General features: G+C 62.0%; 1 protein-coding gene across 1 annotated transcript in view; it reads left to right on the plus strand.

Annotated features, from left to right (window-relative positions):
• CFAP74 (cilia and flagella associated protein 74) overlaps window positions 1–19926 on the plus strand; it is a 57556-nt gene extending 37630 nt beyond the window's left edge. Inside the window, exons 18-38 of the mRNA XM_047082407.1 lie at window positions 355–425; window positions 968–1090; window positions 5923–6044; window positions 8376–8504; window positions 8689–8776; window positions 9308–9481; window positions 10369–10502; window positions 12275–12551; window positions 13492–13590; window positions 14635–14771; window positions 15417–15551; window positions 15718–15827; window positions 15936–15991; window positions 16127–16246; window positions 16483–16638; window positions 17506–17638; window positions 18475–18629; window positions 18860–19006; window positions 19201–19350; window positions 19546–19680; window positions 19825–19926. Of these exons, the coding sequence (XP_046938363.1) occupies window positions 355–425; window positions 968–1090; window positions 5923–6044; window positions 8376–8504; window positions 8689–8776; window positions 9308–9481; window positions 10369–10502; window positions 12275–12551; window positions 13492–13590; window positions 14635–14771; window positions 15417–15551; window positions 15718–15827; window positions 15936–15991; window positions 16127–16246; window positions 16483–16638; window positions 17506–17638; window positions 18475–18629; window positions 18860–19006; window positions 19201–19350; window positions 19546–19680; window positions 19825–19926 (2753 nt within the window). The remainder of the gene's footprint in view (window positions 1–354; window positions 426–967; window positions 1091–5922; window positions 6045–8375; window positions 8505–8688; window positions 8777–9307; window positions 9482–10368; window positions 10503–12274; window positions 12552–13491; window positions 13591–14634; window positions 14772–15416; window positions 15552–15717; window positions 15828–15935; window positions 15992–16126; window positions 16247–16482; window positions 16639–17505; window positions 17639–18474; window positions 18630–18859; window positions 19007–19200; window positions 19351–19545; window positions 19681–19824) is intronic.
• Window positions 19927–20153: the final 227 nt, after the last annotated feature.

Consider the following 20153-nt stretch of genomic DNA (forward strand, 5'->3'; position numbering starts at 1 on the left):
GGGGGGGGGGGCGGGGCCTGGGTGGCTCAGTCGGTTAAGCGGCCGACTTGGGCTCAGGTCATGATCTCGCCGTCCGTGAGTTCGAGCCCTGCGTCGGGCTCTGTGCTGACAGCTCGGAGCCTGGAGCCTGTTTCAGATTCTGTGTCTCCCTCTCTCTGACCCTCCCCTGTTCATGCTCTGTCTCTCCCTGTCTCAAAAAAATTTAAAAAAAAAAACGTTAAAAAAAAAAAAAAACGACAGCCGGTGGTCCAGGAGAGGGAGGGACCAGATTCCCCGGCACCCCAGCTCTCCCCTGGCCCCCACGGGCTGCCCAGCCAGCCCTCTCATCTGGACTCCCTTCTCTTCCAGAATCAGAGGGAGTGACCATGAGCACTGTGATGACCGTACCTCCCAACGAGGAGCAGACGGAGATCTCTCTGGGAGAGGTCAGCCGGGCCCGCTGGCTCCCAGCCCCCCTTCCTGAGCCTCCCCTGCCCACCCCGCCCGCAGGGTGGCCCAGGGTGGCCCTTCCACTCGACTGGTCTGGACTCATAGCCTCTGCACAGTTGGCACTGTCAGTCAGCCTGCGGCCACCCCCGTCCCCCTGGGGCCAGGCAGGACTGGAGCAGCAGACATCATGTCCTGGGTGCAGGGCACTGGGTCCCACTCTGAGAAGACACGAGCGGGGCCTCCCGGGCTAGAGCATGGTGTGCATGTGTGCGTGCGTGCGTGTGTGTGTGTGTGCACGCGCGTGCGCGCCCGTGTGCAAGGGCCCCGGGGCATCGAGAGAGCAAGTACACACACGGGCAGGAAACATGCCGGGAGGGGTTCAACTGTGTTGCTGGGCAGTAAGTCCTCGAAGGGCAGGGCCAGGCCACCCAGGGACACTCCCCCTCACGGTGATGCTGCCTGCGGTGAGGACATGGGGAGGCGCCTTGATAGAAACGGGAAGCCTGGCTGTGTCTGCGGCAACCGTCTTCGCCTGCAGGTGGCAGAGGGGGAGATTGGCCCCTTCGGCTCCATCAAAGTGCCGGTCATCTTCACGCCCATCATCCCAGGAGCGGTCTACACCAAGTTCAAGGTCGTGTTTAAGAATCAGCAGTGTCCCACGGTGAGTACCCAGCCTGGGCGCCAGGGTCCCTGCCGCTCGCACTCCCCACACCTGGACAGCCAGCTGGTGGCACAGATGGCCGGCACCGCGGCGCGCGCGAACGTGCACGTGCTCCCACACCCGTGCGCGCACACGGAGCCCTTGCTCTCCACCGCTAGAAGCGCCTTGCCTGGTTTCCAAGTGGTTAAAATTTTTACTCGTTAGTTTTTATTATTTACTTACTTACACGTTGATTAAATTTTTTCAGAGAACGTGATCTGCATACTTTTTTATTTTGTTTTTATTTTTGTTTTTTAAATTTTTATTCATTTTTGAGACAGAGTCAGAGAGGGGGCAGAGGGAGGGAGACACAGAATCCGAAGCAGGCTCCAGGCTCTGAGCTGTCAGCACACAGCCCGACGTGGGGCTCGAACCCACGAACGTGAGATCATGACCTGAGCCCAAGGCAGATCTAACCCCAAGGCGCCCGAATTAGTTGTTCGTTGTAACCAAAGGCAAGACTGAGATTGTAGATGTGACGCCGGCACCTGCCTAAGGGCCGCCAGCGGATTCAGGAGTTAGCTCGTTCCCCTCGGTTCCACCCTCAGTGCCTTCCGGGCGCTCGCTCCCAACAGACGGCCACTGCCGCTGCATCCTCGTCCCCGTCCAGCTGTGTTCCCGCCCGGCAGCCGGCCCCCTGCGCGACCTCCCGGGTCCAGTGACCGTGCCCAGGCCCCGCCAGCTCCGCTGGGGCTTGTGTCTGCTCACACTGCCCGCGTCCCCTGACACCGTCCTTCTTGCCGGCCCCTCTGCCGTCTTCGGTCCCCGCTGGGAGAGCCCAGCGCCCTGGCACAGCCTGGCAGGAAGTTGTTTCGCTCGGTCCCTCTTACTTCAGGCTGATTGTGTCACTTAGGGGGCCGTTGGCTCTCTCGCGGTTCTCTCGTCCACCCTGGCGTGAGCACGTCGCTATTCATTCCATTTCCCCCTTTGTCTGGAAATTCCACTTTCCATTCCACGAAGGGCCCCCCAAATCCCATGAGACTTTCTCTTCTCGGGTGGAGGGGCCCTCAGAGCCAGACGCTCGCCCTCACGTGCTGAAGACCAGACCACGGTGCAGCCTGGTCCCTTTTATTTACCCCTTTCCTGGCCCTCAGCTTCTAGGTTTTTCTCAGCTACTCAGGTCAGCTAAGATTTCTTCCCACGGCGCCCATGGCCTCGGGGGCTCCTCCCTGACACCCACCACCCGCCGCCAGGATGACGGCCACCTCCGCTCAGGGGTGACCATTTGATGACCTGTCCGCCATCACCGCATTCTCCTCATCCCCCTTCTCCTCGTTAGGTGTCTCTGCTCTGGGGAATGAGTCGTCAGGGCTCAGGGATTTGAGACGGCAATGCCTATTTATAACAGGAAGCCCCAGGCTCAGGGAAAACCCCGTCACCATACTGCACAGGCACCTCCAAACTCAACACTGCTCCAAGACATCCACAGTACCCATGGTGTCCCGCAACACTCCACAGGCTGCACGGAGACCCCACAGGACCCCACAACACTCCACAGGCCCCACAGTGGCCCTACAGTGACCCTACAGGACCCCACAGGACCCATAACACCCCAGAGTGACCCCATAGGACCAATAGTGACCCCACAGGACCCCACAGTGACCCCATAACATCCCCACTGGACCCACAGTGACCCCACAGGACCCACAGTATCTCACAGTGACCCCGCAGGACCCCAAAACACTCCACAGGCCCCACAGCGACCCCACAGGACCCCAAAACACTCCACAGGACCCACAGCGACCCCACAGGACCCCACGACACTCCACAGGCCCCACAGTGACCCCACAGGACCCCACAACACTCCACAGGACCCACAGTGACCCCACAAGACCCCACGACACTCCACAGGCCCCACAGTGACCCCACAGGACCCCACAACACTCCATAGGCCCCACAGCGACCCCACAACTCCTCGGGACCCACAGTGACCCCACAACACTTCACAGGACCCGCAGTGACCCCACAGGACCCCACAACACTCCACAGGCCCCACAGCGACCCCACAGGACCCCACGACACTCCACAGGCCCCACGGCGACCCCACAGGACCCCACGACACTCCACAGGCCCCACAGCGACCCCACAGGACCCCACGACACTCCACAGGCCCCACAGTGACCCCACAAGACCCCACAACACTCCACAGGCCCCACAGTGACCCCACAGGACCCCACAACACTCCATAGGCCCCACAGCGACCCCACAACTCCTCGGGACCCACAGTGACCCCACAACACTTCACAGGACCCGCAGTGACCCCACAGGACCCCACAACACTCCACAGGCCCCACAGCGACCCCACAGGACCCCACGACACTCCACAGGCCCCACGGCGACCCCACAGGACCCCACGACACTCCACAGGCCCCACAGCGACCCCACAGGACCCCACGACACTCCACAGGCCCCACAGTGACCCCACAAGACCCCACAACACTCCACAGGCCCCACAGTGACCCCACAGGACCCCACAACACTCCATAGGCCCCACAGCGACCCCACAACTCCTCGGGACCCACAGTGACCCCACAACACTTCACAGGACCCGCAGTGACCCCACAGGACCCCACGACACTCCACAGGCCCCACAGCGACCCCACAGGACCCCACGACACTCCACAGGCCCCACAGTGACCCCACAAGACCCCACAACACTCCACAGGCCCCACAGTGACCCCACAGGACCCCACAACACTCCATAGGCCCCACAGCGACCCCACAACTCCTCGGGACCCACAGTGACCCCACAACACTTCACAGGACCCGCAGTGACCCCACAGGACCCCACAACACTCCACAGGACCCACAGCGACCCCACAGGACCCACAGCGACCCCACAGGACGCCACAACACTCCACAGGACCCACAGTGACCCCACAGGACCCCACAACACTCCACAGGACCCACAGCAACCCCACAGGACCCCACAACACTCCACAGGCCCCACAGCGACCCCACAGGACCCCACGACCCTCCACAGGCCCCACAGTGGCCCTGCAGTGACCCTACAGGACCCCACAGGACCCACAACACCCCAGAGTGACCCCATAGGACCCATAGTGACCCCACAGGACCCCACAGTGACCCCATAACATCCCCACTGGACCCACCGTGACCCCGCAGGACCCCACACCGCCCCTACAGAGGTGACAGGAAGGAACGAAGTCTAGAACTTGGTGACCAAAAGCTCTTAAAGAAGCCGGCCTGACAGGGGCTGTGACCTTGGGTCGCGTGGCCCTGCTGGGTGATCCTCCCTCTGGCCTCCCGCCAGCGGGAGTGGGGCGTGCGCGGTCCCCACGCCGTCACCCTCCCCGCTGAGAAAGGGCCCGCATCCCGAGCCCCGCTGCCCATCTCCAAGGTGGGCCTCCCCCCGGCGGTCCCCAGACGCTGCCCACTGTCTCCGGCGAGGACGGCCCCAGTGAGGGTGGCTCTCTTTTCGCAGGCCTGTGCGAGGCTCTGTCACTGAGCCCGGCTGGACTGCCGCGCGGGCCGCCCCCATCGCGGGCCCTCCGAACGTCCCTCATCCGTCCTCCAAGTCTCTGTCTCTCCTCCACCTGGCATGTCCCGTGTCACCCTCCACCTCACCTGGCTGCTGACTCGGGTGCTCACGGGCATCGCCCTCCTCCTAACGGTTATCTGACGGCGCAGTCAGGCTCCCGGGCCTCATGACCCTCTGCAGGGGTGGCTCCATGCCATGAATCAGCCCGGCCACTTGCTAGGCACTCAGCAGCTCCCCCTACCTCGGAGCGATGCTACCTGCTTCCGCCCGAGTCCCCTCCTGTCCCCCGGCAGCCCATCTTCCCAGCGGGTGCCGTCTTTGATCCCCACGTTCTTCTTGTCTCTGGCACCGGAGACCGTGTGGCCTCTGGCCTGCTCGCTGATGTGTTCTAAGTGTCACAAGTCCTGGGCTCCGTAGCCCCCACCCCATCCTGTGGGCAGGTGGCCCCGTCTCAGGCTGGGGGTCCTGGAGGAAGGCATGTGGAGTCCTCAGCTCACCACCATAGCAGCAGGACAGGACCTGCCCTGCCAGGGCCCTGCCCAGCCCAAGGGACACATGCTCTCCCTGCAGGACACCCACAGACCCCCCAACCTCCCCAGACCCAGGACTCAGTTTGGCCGGAGGAGCCGGCAGCCGGGAAGGGGAGAGAAGTGGTTCCCGCTCCTCCTCGTCCCTTGAGACCTCTGAGCCTCCTTTCTGTGTTGACTGTGACCGTTTTATGAAGTGTCCATCCCATCGTGTGATGCAATATTCTGTGATAAAAGGGTTTTTTTTTTAAACAGCTAAAAATGTTGATAATTACGAAGCTATGTGATGGGCACATGACAATCCATTATACCGTTCTTTTTTTAACGTTTCTTTACTTATTTTTTTGAGGGAGAGAGAGTATGTATGTGTGAGCTGGGGGGGGGGGCAGAGAGAGAGAGAGGGAGAGAGAGAAACCCCAGCAGGCTCCTTACTGCCAGCACAGAGCCCGATGCAGGGCTCAGACCCACGAACAGTGAGATCGTGACCTGAGCCGAAATCAAGAGTCAGACCCTTAAGCAACTGAGCCACCCAGGCGCCCCACCATTCTATCTTTTTATGTTTGAAGATTTGGATAATAAAAAGGATTGTTTAAATGATCTGATATGAAAACGGCCACAGAACTCCAAAACATAGTTGGTTTCAGTATGAAGTTCCCAGCACTCGTAAGACTTGTAAAAAGCCTAGGCTGCGCTATGTTGGCATTCTCTGTCATTGCCTGCTTTGCGGACAAAAGCGTGTCCTAACATCACACCTTCAAACTTAGTTATATTTCAGAGTCACAGGCGTTGCTATCGACGTGCCCGTGTGGGTGCCAAAGCCCAGCGTAGACTTGAAGATCTGCATGTACGACCGGCTGTATCAGGACTCCATCCTCGTCCACACACGGTGAGCCCGGCAGGCAGGGGAGCCCGGGACCCCGGGACCCCTCCACGCCCAGGCCCTTGGCCCCTCGTGGACACAGACAGGAGAGTGGGGAGCCCAGCCAGGAAAGGAAATGTGGACAGAGGCCTGAGGAAGGAAACGTGTTTTCAAAGGCGTCCAGACCAGAGCAGTCAATTCTAAATACTTTTTACCAAAGTACAACTTAGGTGGAGAAAAGAAGGCAAATGCCATGGTTAGCACTCATTGGGCGCTCATTCCCCAGACGGCCTGGTGCCGGCACCTGCTGACACCAGGCCCACCGGGCGTAGCCCGGCCCTGCTTCCAGCCGCAGAACAGCCTCGTAGGGGTGGAAGTCCTGCAGACTTCCTCTGTGACCATCCTCCCGCATAGGGGACTTGCCTGTCTCAGCTTCAGGACCACAAATGTCAGGGGCCTCGAGAGGGGCTCCAGTGGATTTGTTTAGGGAACAAGGGCTGGCCAGCCTCTGCCAGTCAGTTTATCTCAGGGTGCAAGGTGCAGCCACTTTCTGGGGGAGGGCAGGGAAAGAGGAGGGGGGCAGCACTCGGCCTGTGGGGTAAAGGAAGACCCCAGCTGCATATGCAGGGCGCGTGTGTGTGACAGAGTTGGCCAGGTGACTTGGTTTGGTAGAGACTCGAAGGGAGGCAGGGGCGTGGGGAGCCTCATGGCGGAAAACAGGAAGGTTCCAGGTGAGCCCAGATGGGGGTGGGGCTCCCGGAGGCACTAACCAGAAGCAGGTGACTGTGTGTTTGGGGGCGCACGCGGCTTCCTCCGGCTGCTCTGGAGTCGGAGGCGGACAAAACCTAGAGAAGCCACAAGGCCTGGTCGTTCTGGGGCCTGTGGGGCCCAGCCTCCCCCAGAACCTTGGCCTGGGCAGGAGGCAGGCAGAGCTCCAGGTGGGTGGGGGTCCACCTCTGCCCCCACACCTCCTTGCACCAGGTGCCTGCCCGGCAAAGGTCTTCCCAATAAAGTCTCAGGTTTCTGAGAACCACCTGGAGACATACTTCGGTGGCAGTGTTTCTGTTTGTAAGAATTCCGCAGCAACTTCTTCCTCGGCATGTCTCTGGAGGCCAGGGGAACAAAAAAAAGGGAACTATTGGGACCCCATCAGGATAAAAGCTTCTGCCAGCGAAGGTAACAATCAGCAAAACTAAAAGACAGCCAACAGAATGGGAGAAGATATTTGCCAACGACAGATAAAGGGTTGGTATCCAAAATCTAAAGAAATTATCAAACTCAACACCCAAAAAACAAATAATCCAGTGAAGAAATGGGCAAAAAACATGAATAGACACTTCTCCAAAGAAGACATCCAGATGGCCAACCGACACATGAAAAAATGCTCAACATCACTCATCACCAGGAAAATACAAATCAAAACCACAATTCATGAGATACCACCTCACACCTGTCAGAAAGGCTAACATTAACAACTCCGGCAACAACAGATGTTGGCGATGATGTGGAGAAACGGGAACCCTCTTGCACTGTTGGTGGGAATGCGAACTGGTGCAGCCACTCTGGAAAACAGTATGGAGGTTCCTCAAATAATTAAAAATAGAACCACCTTACGACCCAGCAATTGCACTACTAGGCATTTATCCAAGGGATACAGGTGTGCTGTTTCGAAGGGACACATGCACCCCAATGCTTATAGCAGCACCAATCGACAATAGCCAAAGTATGGAAAGAGCCCAAATGTCCATCGACGGATGAATGGATAAAGAAGATGGTATATACATACAATGGAGTATTACTCAGCAATCAAAAAGAATGAAATCTTGCCATTTGCAACTACGTGGATGGAACTGGAGGGTGTTCTGCTAAGTGAAATTACTCAGAGAAAGACAAAAATCATATGACTTCACTCATATGAGGACCTTAAGAGAGAAAACAGATGAACATAAGGAAAGGGAAACAAAAGTAATATAAAAACAGGGAGGGGGACAAAACAGAAGAGACTCATAAATATGGAGAACAAACTGAGGGTTACTGAAGGGGTTGTGGGAGGGGGGTGGGCTAAATGGGGGAGGGGCATCAAGGAATCTACTCCTGAAAATATTGTTGCACTATATGCTAACTAACTTGGATGTAAATTAAAAAAAAAAATTAAAAAAATTTTCGGAGATGCAAAATAAAAAAAAGTTCCTCATCAGGAGATCTGCCCCTTAGCAAGCGAGCTGTGAAAACCCACTCGCCCTCTGCCTTGTGAGGGCAGGCACCGTGCATCTGTGGGATGTCTAGCCCGTGAGAAGTGTGCCTGTCCCGCGGGACCAGACGCACAGCGTCTGTTTGGTGTCCCTCCGTGTCCTGCAGGTCGAAAGCGGCCCTGCGTCTGAAGTTTGAAGTGTGCAAGGAGCTGAGGGGCCACATGGAGCTCCTGCCGGAGACGGGCTACATCCAGGCCCAGTCCTCCTACACCGTGCAGCTCAAGTTCCTGCCGCGGTGAGCGCCCGGAGGCCGTGGGGCCGGGAGGCTGGGGGAGCACATCTCCTGGCTCTTAGATTTCTTGTATTTCCTATCATTTGTAGCTCCTGTGTGACCTAAAACACGCTCACAGGTCAGCTCTACGGTCGTTCTCCAAATATAAAGGAGAAAAGTACTTTTGAGCGCATCCTATCTCTTTCAGACACTCCCTCCCAGAAGATGCAGGGAAGTATTTCGACAAGGAAAGCAGAGTCCTGGAGGCCCCAATGACAATCCGGGTGGCTGACCAGGTCTGCATGGGACACTTCCCAGCAATGCTGGACACTCTTGGGGACCCGAGCGCCTCCCCCAAAAGGCAGGGCCCTGGCGGGTTCCGATGACCTGACCCGCGGCTCTGTCTCCCACCCCGGCTGCTGCTGCACAGTGGAGACGAGGAGGGGGTTGTGGATCGGAGGGAGAGACCTGAGGGCTGTGCAGGGCCAGCGGGGCGTCCCCCTGGCACCTGAGCCCACACGTGCCCGGGTGCACACGCCGAGTGTGCTCACGGCCGCACGTGCACACTCACAGTGCACACGCGCGCGCACTCATTCCCTCCCGCGCCCCGCCCACCTGAGGCTCCTCCCCTCTTCTTTGGCACCTGCTTCCGTGCCCTCCCAAGTCAGGCACCACAGGGAAGTGGCCGAGACAGAGAGTCTCGTGTCTGGGAAAGGGCACGCTGTTGGCTGCCAGGTGGACACAATGCTTGTGCCCTCCTTGTCGGTGGAAACATTTGCGGAGACGGATGGGCAGTGACCGGCGCCCACTCCCCCTTTGCGCTTCAGATCAAGCCGGTGGGGTTTACGGTACACGCAGTGGTCACCACCTCGGACCTGGAGCTCAGCCCCTCGGCAGTGGACTTTGGCCACTGCACCGTGTACGAGGCCGTCAGAACCCAAGTCAGCCTCTGCAACCTCTCCCTCCTGCCCCAGGGTTTTGGGTTCGTCGGACTCCCCAAGGTGCCTCACTCGGTCGGGGAGGGGCACAGGGTGCGGGGACAGAGTCGGGAAGCTCTGGGGACGTACCGGGGCAGCTGCCACCCCAGGGTCCGGGCACCCAGCACCAGGTGGCCTCACCCCTCCCCAGGCCCCACGCCCACGTGGCCGAGACAGAGTCTCGTGTCTGGGAAAGGGCACGCCGTCGGCTGCCAGGTGGACACAATGCTTGTGCCCTCCTTGTCGGTGGAAACATTTGCGGAGACGGATGGGCACGCCAAGAGCCTCCGCCTGGCGTCTCCCCCTGCCCGTCCCTCTCCTCATCCCCACTGCCCGCACCACCGCCTCACCTCACCTCTCTCTGTCCCAGCCTCTCCCTCCCTCTCTGGCCCGCTGCCCTGCCAGGACTCGGGACTCCCCTCCCTCCCTTCCTTCCAGAACTCCTGCCTGCCTGGCCCTGCAGGGCAGCCGGGATGGGGCTCAGACCAGGCTGCCCCCCCCACCCCACCCACCCTCCACTTACATGCATGCAGACATACGTATGCATGCACGAACATCACACTCACAGGGGTGTGCTCACGTACACGCACACGCTCACACATGCACATAGACGTGCTCGCATATACCCGTGACCACACGTGTGGTGACAGACATGCTCCAGACATGCCGACACTCACGTACACACGAGCGCGCTCACAAACACCACGTGCCGGTCTACGGTCGCTCCTCCACACACAGACATGCTCACACATGCCCGGACAGACAGACACTCACCTCCTCGCAGACGCACTTACACACCCATGCGCACACACATGCGCTCACACCCCTGCCACGCGTGTCCACGCAGCCCCCGCGATAAGCCCCAGATCACCGTGTTCTCACTTCGGCGTCGACGGTTTTCCATCCGCCAGTTTGTGGACGTCCAGCCCAGTGACGGGTTTGGGACAATCCTGCCGCTGGAAACGCTGCAACTTGACGTGATCTTCCAGCCCACCAAGGCCAAGGAGTACAACTTCGAGCTCGTCTGCAAGTCGGAGATCAACCGGTGAGCCTGGCAGGCGAGGGGCAGGCGCAGAGGGCCCCGTTCGGCAGGTTCAGCTGGCTCCGTCCTCGAGCGCTGGAGGCCGGGTTGACCGCGGGGCTGGGCTGAGACACCGCTGGCTGCAGGGACTTCAGACCCAGGCACAGGCTCCTGGGATACGGAGCCTCGCGTGCCGGGCCAGCTCGCCCATCTGTGTGCGTGTGTGCGCGCGTGCCTGTGTGTGTGTGCATGGGAGAGCATGGGAGCACACACGTGTGGACGTGTGTGCATTGTGTGTGGATGCACGTGTGCAAGTGTGTGTGGTGTGTAGATTGCCTCTCTGCACTCAGGAGGACCTGGACACGAGCCCCACTTGTGCTGACATGCTGTGTGATGGGAACAGACCCTGGACCTCCCTGAGCCTCCCGTTCCCACCCTGACAGATGGGACGGAGGAAGTGGTAGGGAGAGGAATCGAACAGGATGCAGACCGGGTGGTCCGGGATGAGGGGCCGGTTCCTGTTGCTGCCCGAGACTATCAGTCCCCAGTGAAGAACGTCCTCACTGTCCTGTGCGGGTGTCCAGCCGGGCGCTGGACCACCTCCCCACAGAGCCGCGCCGCCCACCCGCCTCTAACCCTGACTCTCTTCTCCTGTCCCCACCTGCGTGCCAGCCTGTCTGGTCCCGCCTGGGGGCCTGGGCGGCCCCGGGTGGGGTCGGGCTGGCCAGGGCCCACGGACCAAACCCTCTTCTGGTCCCGGGCAGGTGACCATGGGCAGGAGCAGTGGCCACCTGGGATCTGACAGACTCGTGGGGGAGCAGGGATGAGTCCACGGGTGGGAAGAGTTGAGGGGGTGAAGTGTAGAGTTTGTGTATGTACTGAGTCCTGCACTTCATCCCTAACAATAACCCCAGTGTCTCTCCACCCACAAGGATCTGTTTTAACATTTAGAGCCTGTGGTCACACGACAGAAAAAAATACATTTCAATATTTCAACATATGAGCAACATTACCATCACAGAGCAGTGTCGACATCAGCCTTTAAGGCATTAAAATATGCATAATTAGGATGAAATCCAATGAGGAGAGCGTAGTAGCAATCAGGGTTCGAAGATCTGGAGTGTAAACATTCCACCAGCTAAAGTAACAAATATCTGTTCTTTTTTTTTTAATACATTATCTTATTTTATTCATATTCCAGTCTGATCACACGTGGTCCAAGAACACTCGCCCACGAACAAACACACCCACACCACGGAGGTGTGTGGACTACCTGTCTTTGTTTGAGACAGGTAATGACAGAAATGAACTCACTAGGGTTTATAGATTCCTGTGCTCGTATTTAAAGAGCAGTTTATCAGTTTTATTGTTTTAATGTTTATTAAAACAGAGAGAGAGACAGAACGTGAGCAGCGGAGGGCAGAGAGAGAGGCGGACACAGAATCCTAAGCAGCTCCAGGCTCCGAGCTGTCAGCACAGAGCCCGACGTGGGGCTCGGACTCACGAACCGTGCAATCACAGCCTGAACCACCCAGGCGCCCCTATCCGTTTTATTTTCAAGTGTCAATGAGTGTCTAACAAAAATAAGCCAGAAATTCCCTCCTCAGCAAATTGGGATGAAATTTTTAACTGTCCACTTTAAATGTGTGCAGGGGTCTGTCGTATTTTCAAAAGATAGTAAAATTCGTCAATGAGATAGCAAAACCTGAGCCACCGTCTCCGTTGGAGGCCACCTCCCACAGCACACGGCCCCACGGCCAGCACCGCCTCTGAGCCGCCCACACCTGCTCTTCCAGGTGCTTCAAGCTGTCGTGCCGAGCCGTGGGCGTCCGCCCGCCCCTGGGGCTGTCCCACTACCAGGTCAAGTTTGCAGCCACGTCCCTGTACCACACATCCGTGGCCACACTGTACGTCATCAACTCTCACGTGAGCATGAGCTCACTGACTCACTCCGCTCCCCGAGTCGGCTCTGAGGACGTCTCTCCCGTGGGGCCCACGACCTTTGAGTTCCTGCCGCCCCCCGACTCGCCCATCACCATCTCGCCCTTGGTGGGGACCGTGCTGCCAGGAAAGGCAGGTGTGGGCCCCCCAGGTGGGCCGGGCGGGGACGGGGGAGGCCCGGCCCCAGAGGCAGGGGCACCCGCGGGCGGCTGACCCCGCAAGCACCTGCCTGGGGGCTCTGGCAGTTGGGACCGAGGGCACACAGATCCCTGGACCTCCCAGCAGCTGGGCACAGAGGGCCTGGTCACCAGAAGGGCAGGGTGTCCGTCCACTCCATTGAGAAGGGCTCTCCTGCCTCTGCTCTGCCCGACAGAGCTAGGGGGCCTGGAGGCAGTGGTTCCTCTCAGCCAGTCCCAGGGCCACCCCAGCCTCCTGGGGCTTGCGGTGGCTGCCACAAGGGCCAAGTAAGGAGGGGCATGTGAAGGTGCTGGGGACTCCTGGACCCTGGCAGGTTCTTTAAAATGCGTTTCTTTAAATTTAGCCAATACTGCCTAAGTATGGGTCCCCAAAAGGGGTGTTGCAGTTGGCTTCTGTGCTCCCTCCCTCCCTCTCCCTCCCTCTTTCCTTTATTCTCTCCCCCCAACCCATGCCACCTGCTCTGCCGTATGGTGTCCCGAGCACGGGGACGCCTAGGATGAGCTTCCGTGGGGCCCGGGGCTGCCCCGCAGCTGCACCAGCCACAGAGACAGGTTAGGGTGGACAGCTGAACACGGTTTCCTTTCCCACTCAGCCTCGTGAGCTGTGGGCGGGGTCTCCGTCGCCGGCCCCCCCCCCCCACCCTACGTGGTAAGAGTGGACTGGATGATCAGGCACTGGAACCTACCCAAGCCCCCAGGGGCAGTGCTCGGGGAGCACCTCCCTGGAAAGGGCCTTCACGAGCTGAAACCCCACACGAGTGTCAGCGAGCCTGACCTGGGGGCACCCGGGGGAGGGGCACAGCGGGCGCTGAGGAGGGCGGGGCACCGGAGGGAGCCAGCTCCGCCCTCCGGGCTCCGGGCTCCTCTCTCTGCAGAGGTGCCTGGTCCAGGTGGCCTTCCGGCCCGTGCTCCCCACCAAGCTGATCCTCCAGGAAGCCCTCCAGACCCTGACCAAAGAAGCGGAGGTCAAGTCGGTACGTGGGGACACGGAGGAGAAGGGTGTGGGGCACAGGCTGGGGGGCTGAGGCTTCCTGCACAAAGGCTTTCAGCCGAACACCAGCACCACTTGAGGCTCCCGGACCCAGGCCAGCCTGCCGGCAGCACTGCTGGGTCCCCAGAGGGCAGTTTCGGGAGGGCGAGCCACGGCAGGGCACGCTGATGGGCAGGTGTGGCTTCTTACAACCGGAAAGGAAAGCCCATGAAAACAGCCTCACACATGTAAACTTGAGGGGCGCCCGGGGGGCTCGGTGGGCTGAGCGTCCGACTTCGGCTCGGGTCGTGATCTCACGGTTCGTGGGTTCGAGCCCCGCGTCGGGCTCTGTGCTGACGGCATCCACCTGCTTCGGATCCTGCTTCGGATCCTCTGCCCACCCCTCCCACCCCTGGCCCTCTCTCTCTCAAATAAATAAACACACACAAAAGTGTGAACTTGAAAGTATCAGCCCAGGGATAAACCCCACCAAGGGCCAGGCCCCGCTGCCCCAGCCAGCCCCAGAGAGGTTGCAGTACGTGGGCTCCTGCCAGGAGAGGGGGTCCCACGGACCCACAGAGCTGTGCAGTCACATGGCCTAGAGCGACGCCCGCCCACTGCTGCCCTGGGGACGCACACTCGTCCAGCGTCTCGTGCCACCTTGAGCTACTCCAGCACACATGGGGGGAAGAAGCCCTTGCCTCCCTGCAGTGAGCGAGGGGAAGAGGCACCAGGAAGGAGGACCCCGGGCCCTGGGCAAACCTTTACCCCTCTTTTGCCTCAGTTCCCTTGTTGCTGAGGGCAAACACGAGTTGGTGCTCAGGTCCACGGGGGGGTCTCTGTACTGGGAGCCTGTGTCTCCCTCTGGACACTCACCTGTCTCCGTTGCACCTGCAGTCAGTCTTCCTGACGAAGCCGCTTGGTGTTTGGGTCCCCACCCCCTTCGAACCCATGCCCCTGGGGTTCCTGCAGGAGTCAGTCCGCCGGGGGCCACAGCTCCCCCTCATAGCCCCTGCTGGGCTGAGCAGGGCTGGCCTCCACCCCGCAGCCCTGCAAAGACACGGTCACCCAGAGGAAGGACCTAAGGAGACAGTCCTCCACGCTGCGGCTGCAGGGCCAGGACCACCCGCCCCGGGCCTCCACCACCCAGGCTGCCAAGCTGCAGAAACTGGACCTCAAGCCCAGGTAGGCCCAAGAGAAGGCCACACCTCCCTCCGGGCCCGTCTGATGAGACCCCACCCTGACCCCCATGGAGACTTTCCCCACAGACGGCCTGGAGCAGAGCTGTTTTGAACCATGTGACCGCAAGTCCAGGGCTGGGCCGGCTTGAGACACAGTTGAATCTGGGCACCGCCTCGAGGCCCCTCGAGCTCTGGCTTCCGAGGCATCTGCCCACCGCATTCTCCTGGGCCCGGTGTCCCTGTGCACAGCCTCCCGCCGCGGGCTGGGGGAGACCCTGCTGTCCCTGACCCCTGTATTCCCAGCTCAGCAACCCCAGCCTCCCCGGGTGCAGAGTGAGGCTGGGAGAGCTCTGACGGGCTCGAGTCACTTGCCCACCCTGGACCCTTGCCTGGAGCCCCAGGAACGCGGCCCTCCGGTTAGGTGCCTGATCGGCACCCTGGGGTAGGGGAGGGCCCCCCAGCAAGCAGGGAAGGGTGGGAAAGCCAGCTGGTCAGACGTGCCTGGGACGGCCACAGCCGGGCAGAGCCCCCGGGAAGCTGCCCCTTACCCCTCCGGCCAGGGGCCCGGGAGAGTGTGGCAGGGCCCCCCGGGGCTTCTGGGGACAGTGTGGGTACAGGGGCGTGAGTGTGCGCTGCTGCTTAATTCCAGTTCGGACGAGTACCAGGCTGCCCAGGCCACCCTGGCCAGATCTTTCCAGGGGAGGTTTGACAAGTTTGTGGTTCCCTGTGTCGTTGCCAGTGGTGACACTGAAGACAGGAAGGGGACGGAACCCCTGAGCTTCAGGTGCAGTGCGCTGGTGGGGGAGGGGGTGTCTTCCAGAAAGTGGCTGTCCATCCTCTGCTACGAACCAGTTCTGGGGGCCCGGAGGGAAGGGCACGGAGGCTAAAGCGGGCAGGCGAGGGCGGGGTGCAGAGCACAGCGCCCTCAGCGCACCCTGCCCCACCCCCAGTCCCCACAATACCCTGTACCTGGAGCTGTGGTGTCCAGCCGTGGCACCGTCTCTCGTGGTGACCTCCGACAAAGGCAAAACCATCTTCAACTTCGGTGACATCGCTGTAGGTGAGCCCCAGTTGGGCCCAGCCCCCCAGGCACACCCCCGCCCCGGGGGCCCAGGCCTGGGTGCCCACCCCCCACCCCCGGGCCTCTGACTCCACCATCCTATTTCAGGACACCGTGGCATAAAAAAGGTCTCCATCCAGAACATCTCCCCCGAGGACCTCACCGTATCCTTGTCCACACCCAGCCCGGGAAGCTCGCGGGGACCCAGGTGGCTCGCGGGGGTGGGAGGGAGCAGCTGGGGGGTGGGGGGGGGGCTGCAGCCCTGCTCTTGCCACCTCTCCTTGACACCGGGGCCACAGGTGGAGTTCTCTGTGCTGAACCCCAGTGGCCCCTTCATCCTGCTGACCCCCATCGGCAAGCTGCCTGCAGGCGAGACCCAGGTCCTGACACTGTCCTTCTCTCCCCGGGAGAGCATCTTGGTGAGTCCCGGGCCCACATGCTGCAGCCCGTGCGCTTGGGTCCCCGGAGGCAGTGGGTCCCCCGCACCGCCCCCCCTCCCCCCCGCCGCCGGGCCTCACCTCTGGCGGGCAAGCAGGAGGAGGCTAGGGAGCTCAGATCACTCTGCTCCAGTCTGCCCGGACCCAGCTGCTCCCAGAGCCCCAGCACACGCCTCTGACAGATGTCTGCTCCGTGCTAATGGACGTGGTCTTCTCAGGCCCGAGAAACACTGGACATCATCACCAAGAGAGACACGCTGTCTCTGACCCTCGTGGGCACTGGCGTGGCATCCACGATCACGTGCTCCATTGAAGGGGACGTCCTCGACATGGGTTACGTGATTGCCGGAGAGTCTGTGTCCTCCAGCTTCAAGGTGAAACACGTCACGGGGGACCTGGTGCCTGCCCTGGCCTCCTAGGAGAGGGCTCCACCCTGGGAGGGGTCAGACCCGCCTTGGTAGGGGAGCTAGTGGAGGTGCAGGCCCCCCCCATCCAGCCCCTACCTCCAGCAGCTGCCGCCTCCACTGCCCAGTCCAGCAGGGGGAAGGCTGAGTGCCCCTCCCTCCATGCCTCACCAGCTCCGCCTCTTAGGGCTCCCTGTCTTCCTGCCTCAGGGCCTTTGCAGGAGCCACCCCACCTGGGATGAGGAGGAGCTCAGCTCGGGCACTGCTGTGGAGGGTGGGGGTGGGGTTACAGACTTTCCTGGTGACGTGACACTGCCCTGTGGCCTCCCACCCCCTGTGGGAGGGCAGGCCTGGCTCCCCATGTCTCTCTAATGTCTGAGGGACTCTCACCAGCCTTGGGATCAAGCAGCCAACTGCTTCCTCCACCGGGTTAGGTCGGGACCTGGCACCGGGTCCAGGACAGGGATTCCCTGAAGTGTTTATCGAGGAGGGGCACTCTCAGAGACGGGGCGAGGGTGTTGGTTCAGCTGAAGGCCAGCCTGAGCCTGGCAGAGGGGGGCGCTGTGGAGCCCAGGGCGCACCACCACGGAGTTTCCCTCCCCGAGGCGCGTGGAGGGGGCTGGGCGCACCGGCCGGGAAAGGGGGGTAACGTGAGGCTGGGTGAGATGGACCAGCAGCCCAGGAAAGTGCCGGGAGCAAGGCGAAAATGGTTGGGCCGGAGGGCGGCTGGACAGCCAGCAGGGCGTGACCCCCAGCGAGGGCGAGCTGAGACCCCCTTCGCAGTGACCCGCGCGCCGGCGGTGGACGGCAATGCGCTGAAGGTCCCTGTCCTCACAGCTGCAGAACAGCTCGGCGCTGCCCATCAGGTTCTCCATGCAGCTGGACAGCCTCTCCAGCTCCAGGAGGGGCAAAAGCCAGCAGCGGCTGCCGCAGTTCCTCGCCTTTCCGGCCCAGAGGACTGAAGTCGTGGGTGAGCTGGCGGGCGGGGGCGCTGGGCGGCTGCTGGGGAGGGCAGGTGCGAGCAGCGGAAAGCGAGCCCTGGGGGCGGGGCAGGGGTGGGACTTGGGGCGGGGGGCGCGGCCGGGTGGTGAGGTGGGCGAGGACGGGGCAGGGGTGGAGCTTGAGGCGGGGCGCGGCCCGGGTGGGGCGGAGGGCGGGGAAGGGGTGGAGCTTGAGCGGGAGGCAGGGGTCCGGCTCGGGGGGGGGGGGGGGCGGGCAGGGGTGGAACTTGGGGCGAGGGGGCGCGGCCCGGGTGGGGTGGAGGGCGGGGCAGGGGTGGAGCTTGGGGCGGAGGTCGCGGCCTGGGTGGGGCGGGGACGGGGCAGGGGTGGAGCTTGGGGCGGGGCGCGGCCCTGGTGGGGCGGAGGGCGGGGCAGGAGTGGTGGGGGCGGGGAGGGGGTGGAGCTTGGGGAGTGCGCGGCCCGGGGCAGGGGTGGCGTGGGGGGCAGGACGGGGGTGGAGCTTGGGGCGGGGGGGGGGCGCGGCCCGGGGGGGGGCAGGGACGGGGCAGGGGTGGAGCGCGGGGCAGGGGTGGGGCTTGGGGCGGGGCGCGGCCCTGGTGGGGCGGAGGGCGGGGCAGGAGTGGTGGGGGAGGGGAGGGGGTGGAGCTTGGGGCGGGGGGGCGCGGCCCGGGGGGGCGGGGACGGGGCAGGGGTGGAGCACGGGGCAGGGGCGGGGCAGGGGTGGGGCTTGGGGCAGGTCGGGGGGGCGCTGCGGGCAGTGGATTGGTTGGGGGCCAGAGCGTCGGGCTGGTGAGGGGCGCTGCAGGCGGAGCAAGGGACCCGCACGTTGCCGACCTTCCCGCAGGCACCCAAAACCACAGCGGCCAGAGCGTGTTCAGCGTGATCCCCGTCGAGGGCGTCATAGACCCCGGCAAGACGCAGGACTTCACCGTGACCTTTAGCCCGGACCACGAGAGCCGTTACTTCTCCGACAGGCTGCAGGTGGTGCTCTTCGGAAAGGTGCGGCTCCACGAGCCTCGGCTCGACCCCCCCTTCCCGCGTGTCCGGGACCCTTCCGGCCTTCCCTGCCTGCCCCCCTTTGGAGACCCTGGCCCGTGCCTGAGGGCTCCACGCCGGGCTGGGTGTCGTCAAGTGGAGAGCCCACTGTCCGCGGTTCCACGGGCCCCCTTCCTCCTGGAGCCCCCCGTCACGGGGACTTGGAACGAGATTGCTATGGTCCTTGTCCCCAGAAACTCTCCCACCAGATTCTTCTGAAGGGCGCGGCCCGTGAGCACATGATGTTCGTAGAGGGTGGAGACCCCCTGGACGTGCCTGTGGAGTCCCTGACCGTGATCCCCACCTGCGACCCTGAGCACAGAGAAGGTGTGTTCTCTGAGGTGTGGGAGCCCCCTCGTGGGGTGTGAGGACAGTAGGAGGAGCTGCCCGCCTGCACCCTTAGCCCTAGGAAGCCTGAAGGGTGGGGTGGGCATTCTGGCCCATCCCCCGGAGGGCAATTTCCTGAGGACCAGCTAACCCCTAGGCACCTCCCTCACGCCCCGGGTGGCACAGCCCCCCACACACTGGCCCCCAGCCGGGTCCTCTCTCTCCAGAAGCCGAGGAGCTGAAGCCCATCCTGGTGACCCTGGATTACGTCCAGCTAGACACAGACGTGCCAGCCCCTCCTGCCACCCGAGAGCTGCAGGTGGGCTGCATCCGGACCACCCAGCTGTCTCCAAAGAAGGTGACCAGGTCCACCCGGCCCCTCTGCAGCGTCCCCTGCCCTGGGTAGCCTGGTCCCTCCTGGCCTTGCCCCTTGGTGGATGTGGGTGGGCAGCCTGCCGGTCAGGGCTGAGAGGGCATCCTCGACCCCTGTCACACTGCTTCCTGGGCGCTGTGCCCGGCCTGCCGGCCTACCTGTAACGCCAGTGCCCTGCAGACCGTCGAGTTCAGCCTGGACGGCGCCGCATCTCTGCAGCACGAGGGCTTCACCGTTGAGCCCTCCAGAGGCTTCGTGGAGCGTGGCCAGACCAAGACCATCAGCATCTCCTGGCTGCCACCTGCAGACTTTGACGTAGGTGCCACAGACTCTGGCCAGGGAGCGCTGGGAGGGATGATACCCCCGCCCCACCCAGGTTGGGGGCTGTTGGGCGGGCCCTGGGCAGGTGAGGTGGGCAGTCGACTGAGGGGCTCCTTCCTTCCTCCCCGCCCGTTCCAGCTGGATCATCCACTCGTGGTGTCAGCCCTGCTGCAGCTCAAGGGGGATGTGAAGGAGACTTACAAGGTCTTCTTTGTAGCCCAGGTGGTGAGCGGCCCCTGAGGCCACAGAAGTCTCTCCACACACCTCCTGCTCTCTCTTGAAGCCCTCCTGTGGTCCGCAAACCAGGCCAAGCCGCCCACAGGCCTGGGACCTGGGCATCCCCTGCTGGGCAAATTCAAACGTGCAGCCCTCTTCATGGCCCTATGGCCGGGGCACCCCAGCCCTGCAGGCATGGCTGCTTCCTGCTGACCTGGACCCAGCAAGTCTAGAGGCCAAGAGCACCCCTC

This window comes from Lynx rufus, unplaced genomic scaffold (assembly GCF_022079265.1).
Source record: "Lynx rufus isolate CCGP_SWC_20201006 ecotype Redwood Valley unplaced genomic scaffold, mLynRuf1.p SCAF_2, whole genome shotgun sequence".
Classification (NCBI taxonomy): domain Eukaryota; kingdom Metazoa; phylum Chordata; class Mammalia; order Carnivora; family Felidae; genus Lynx; species Lynx rufus.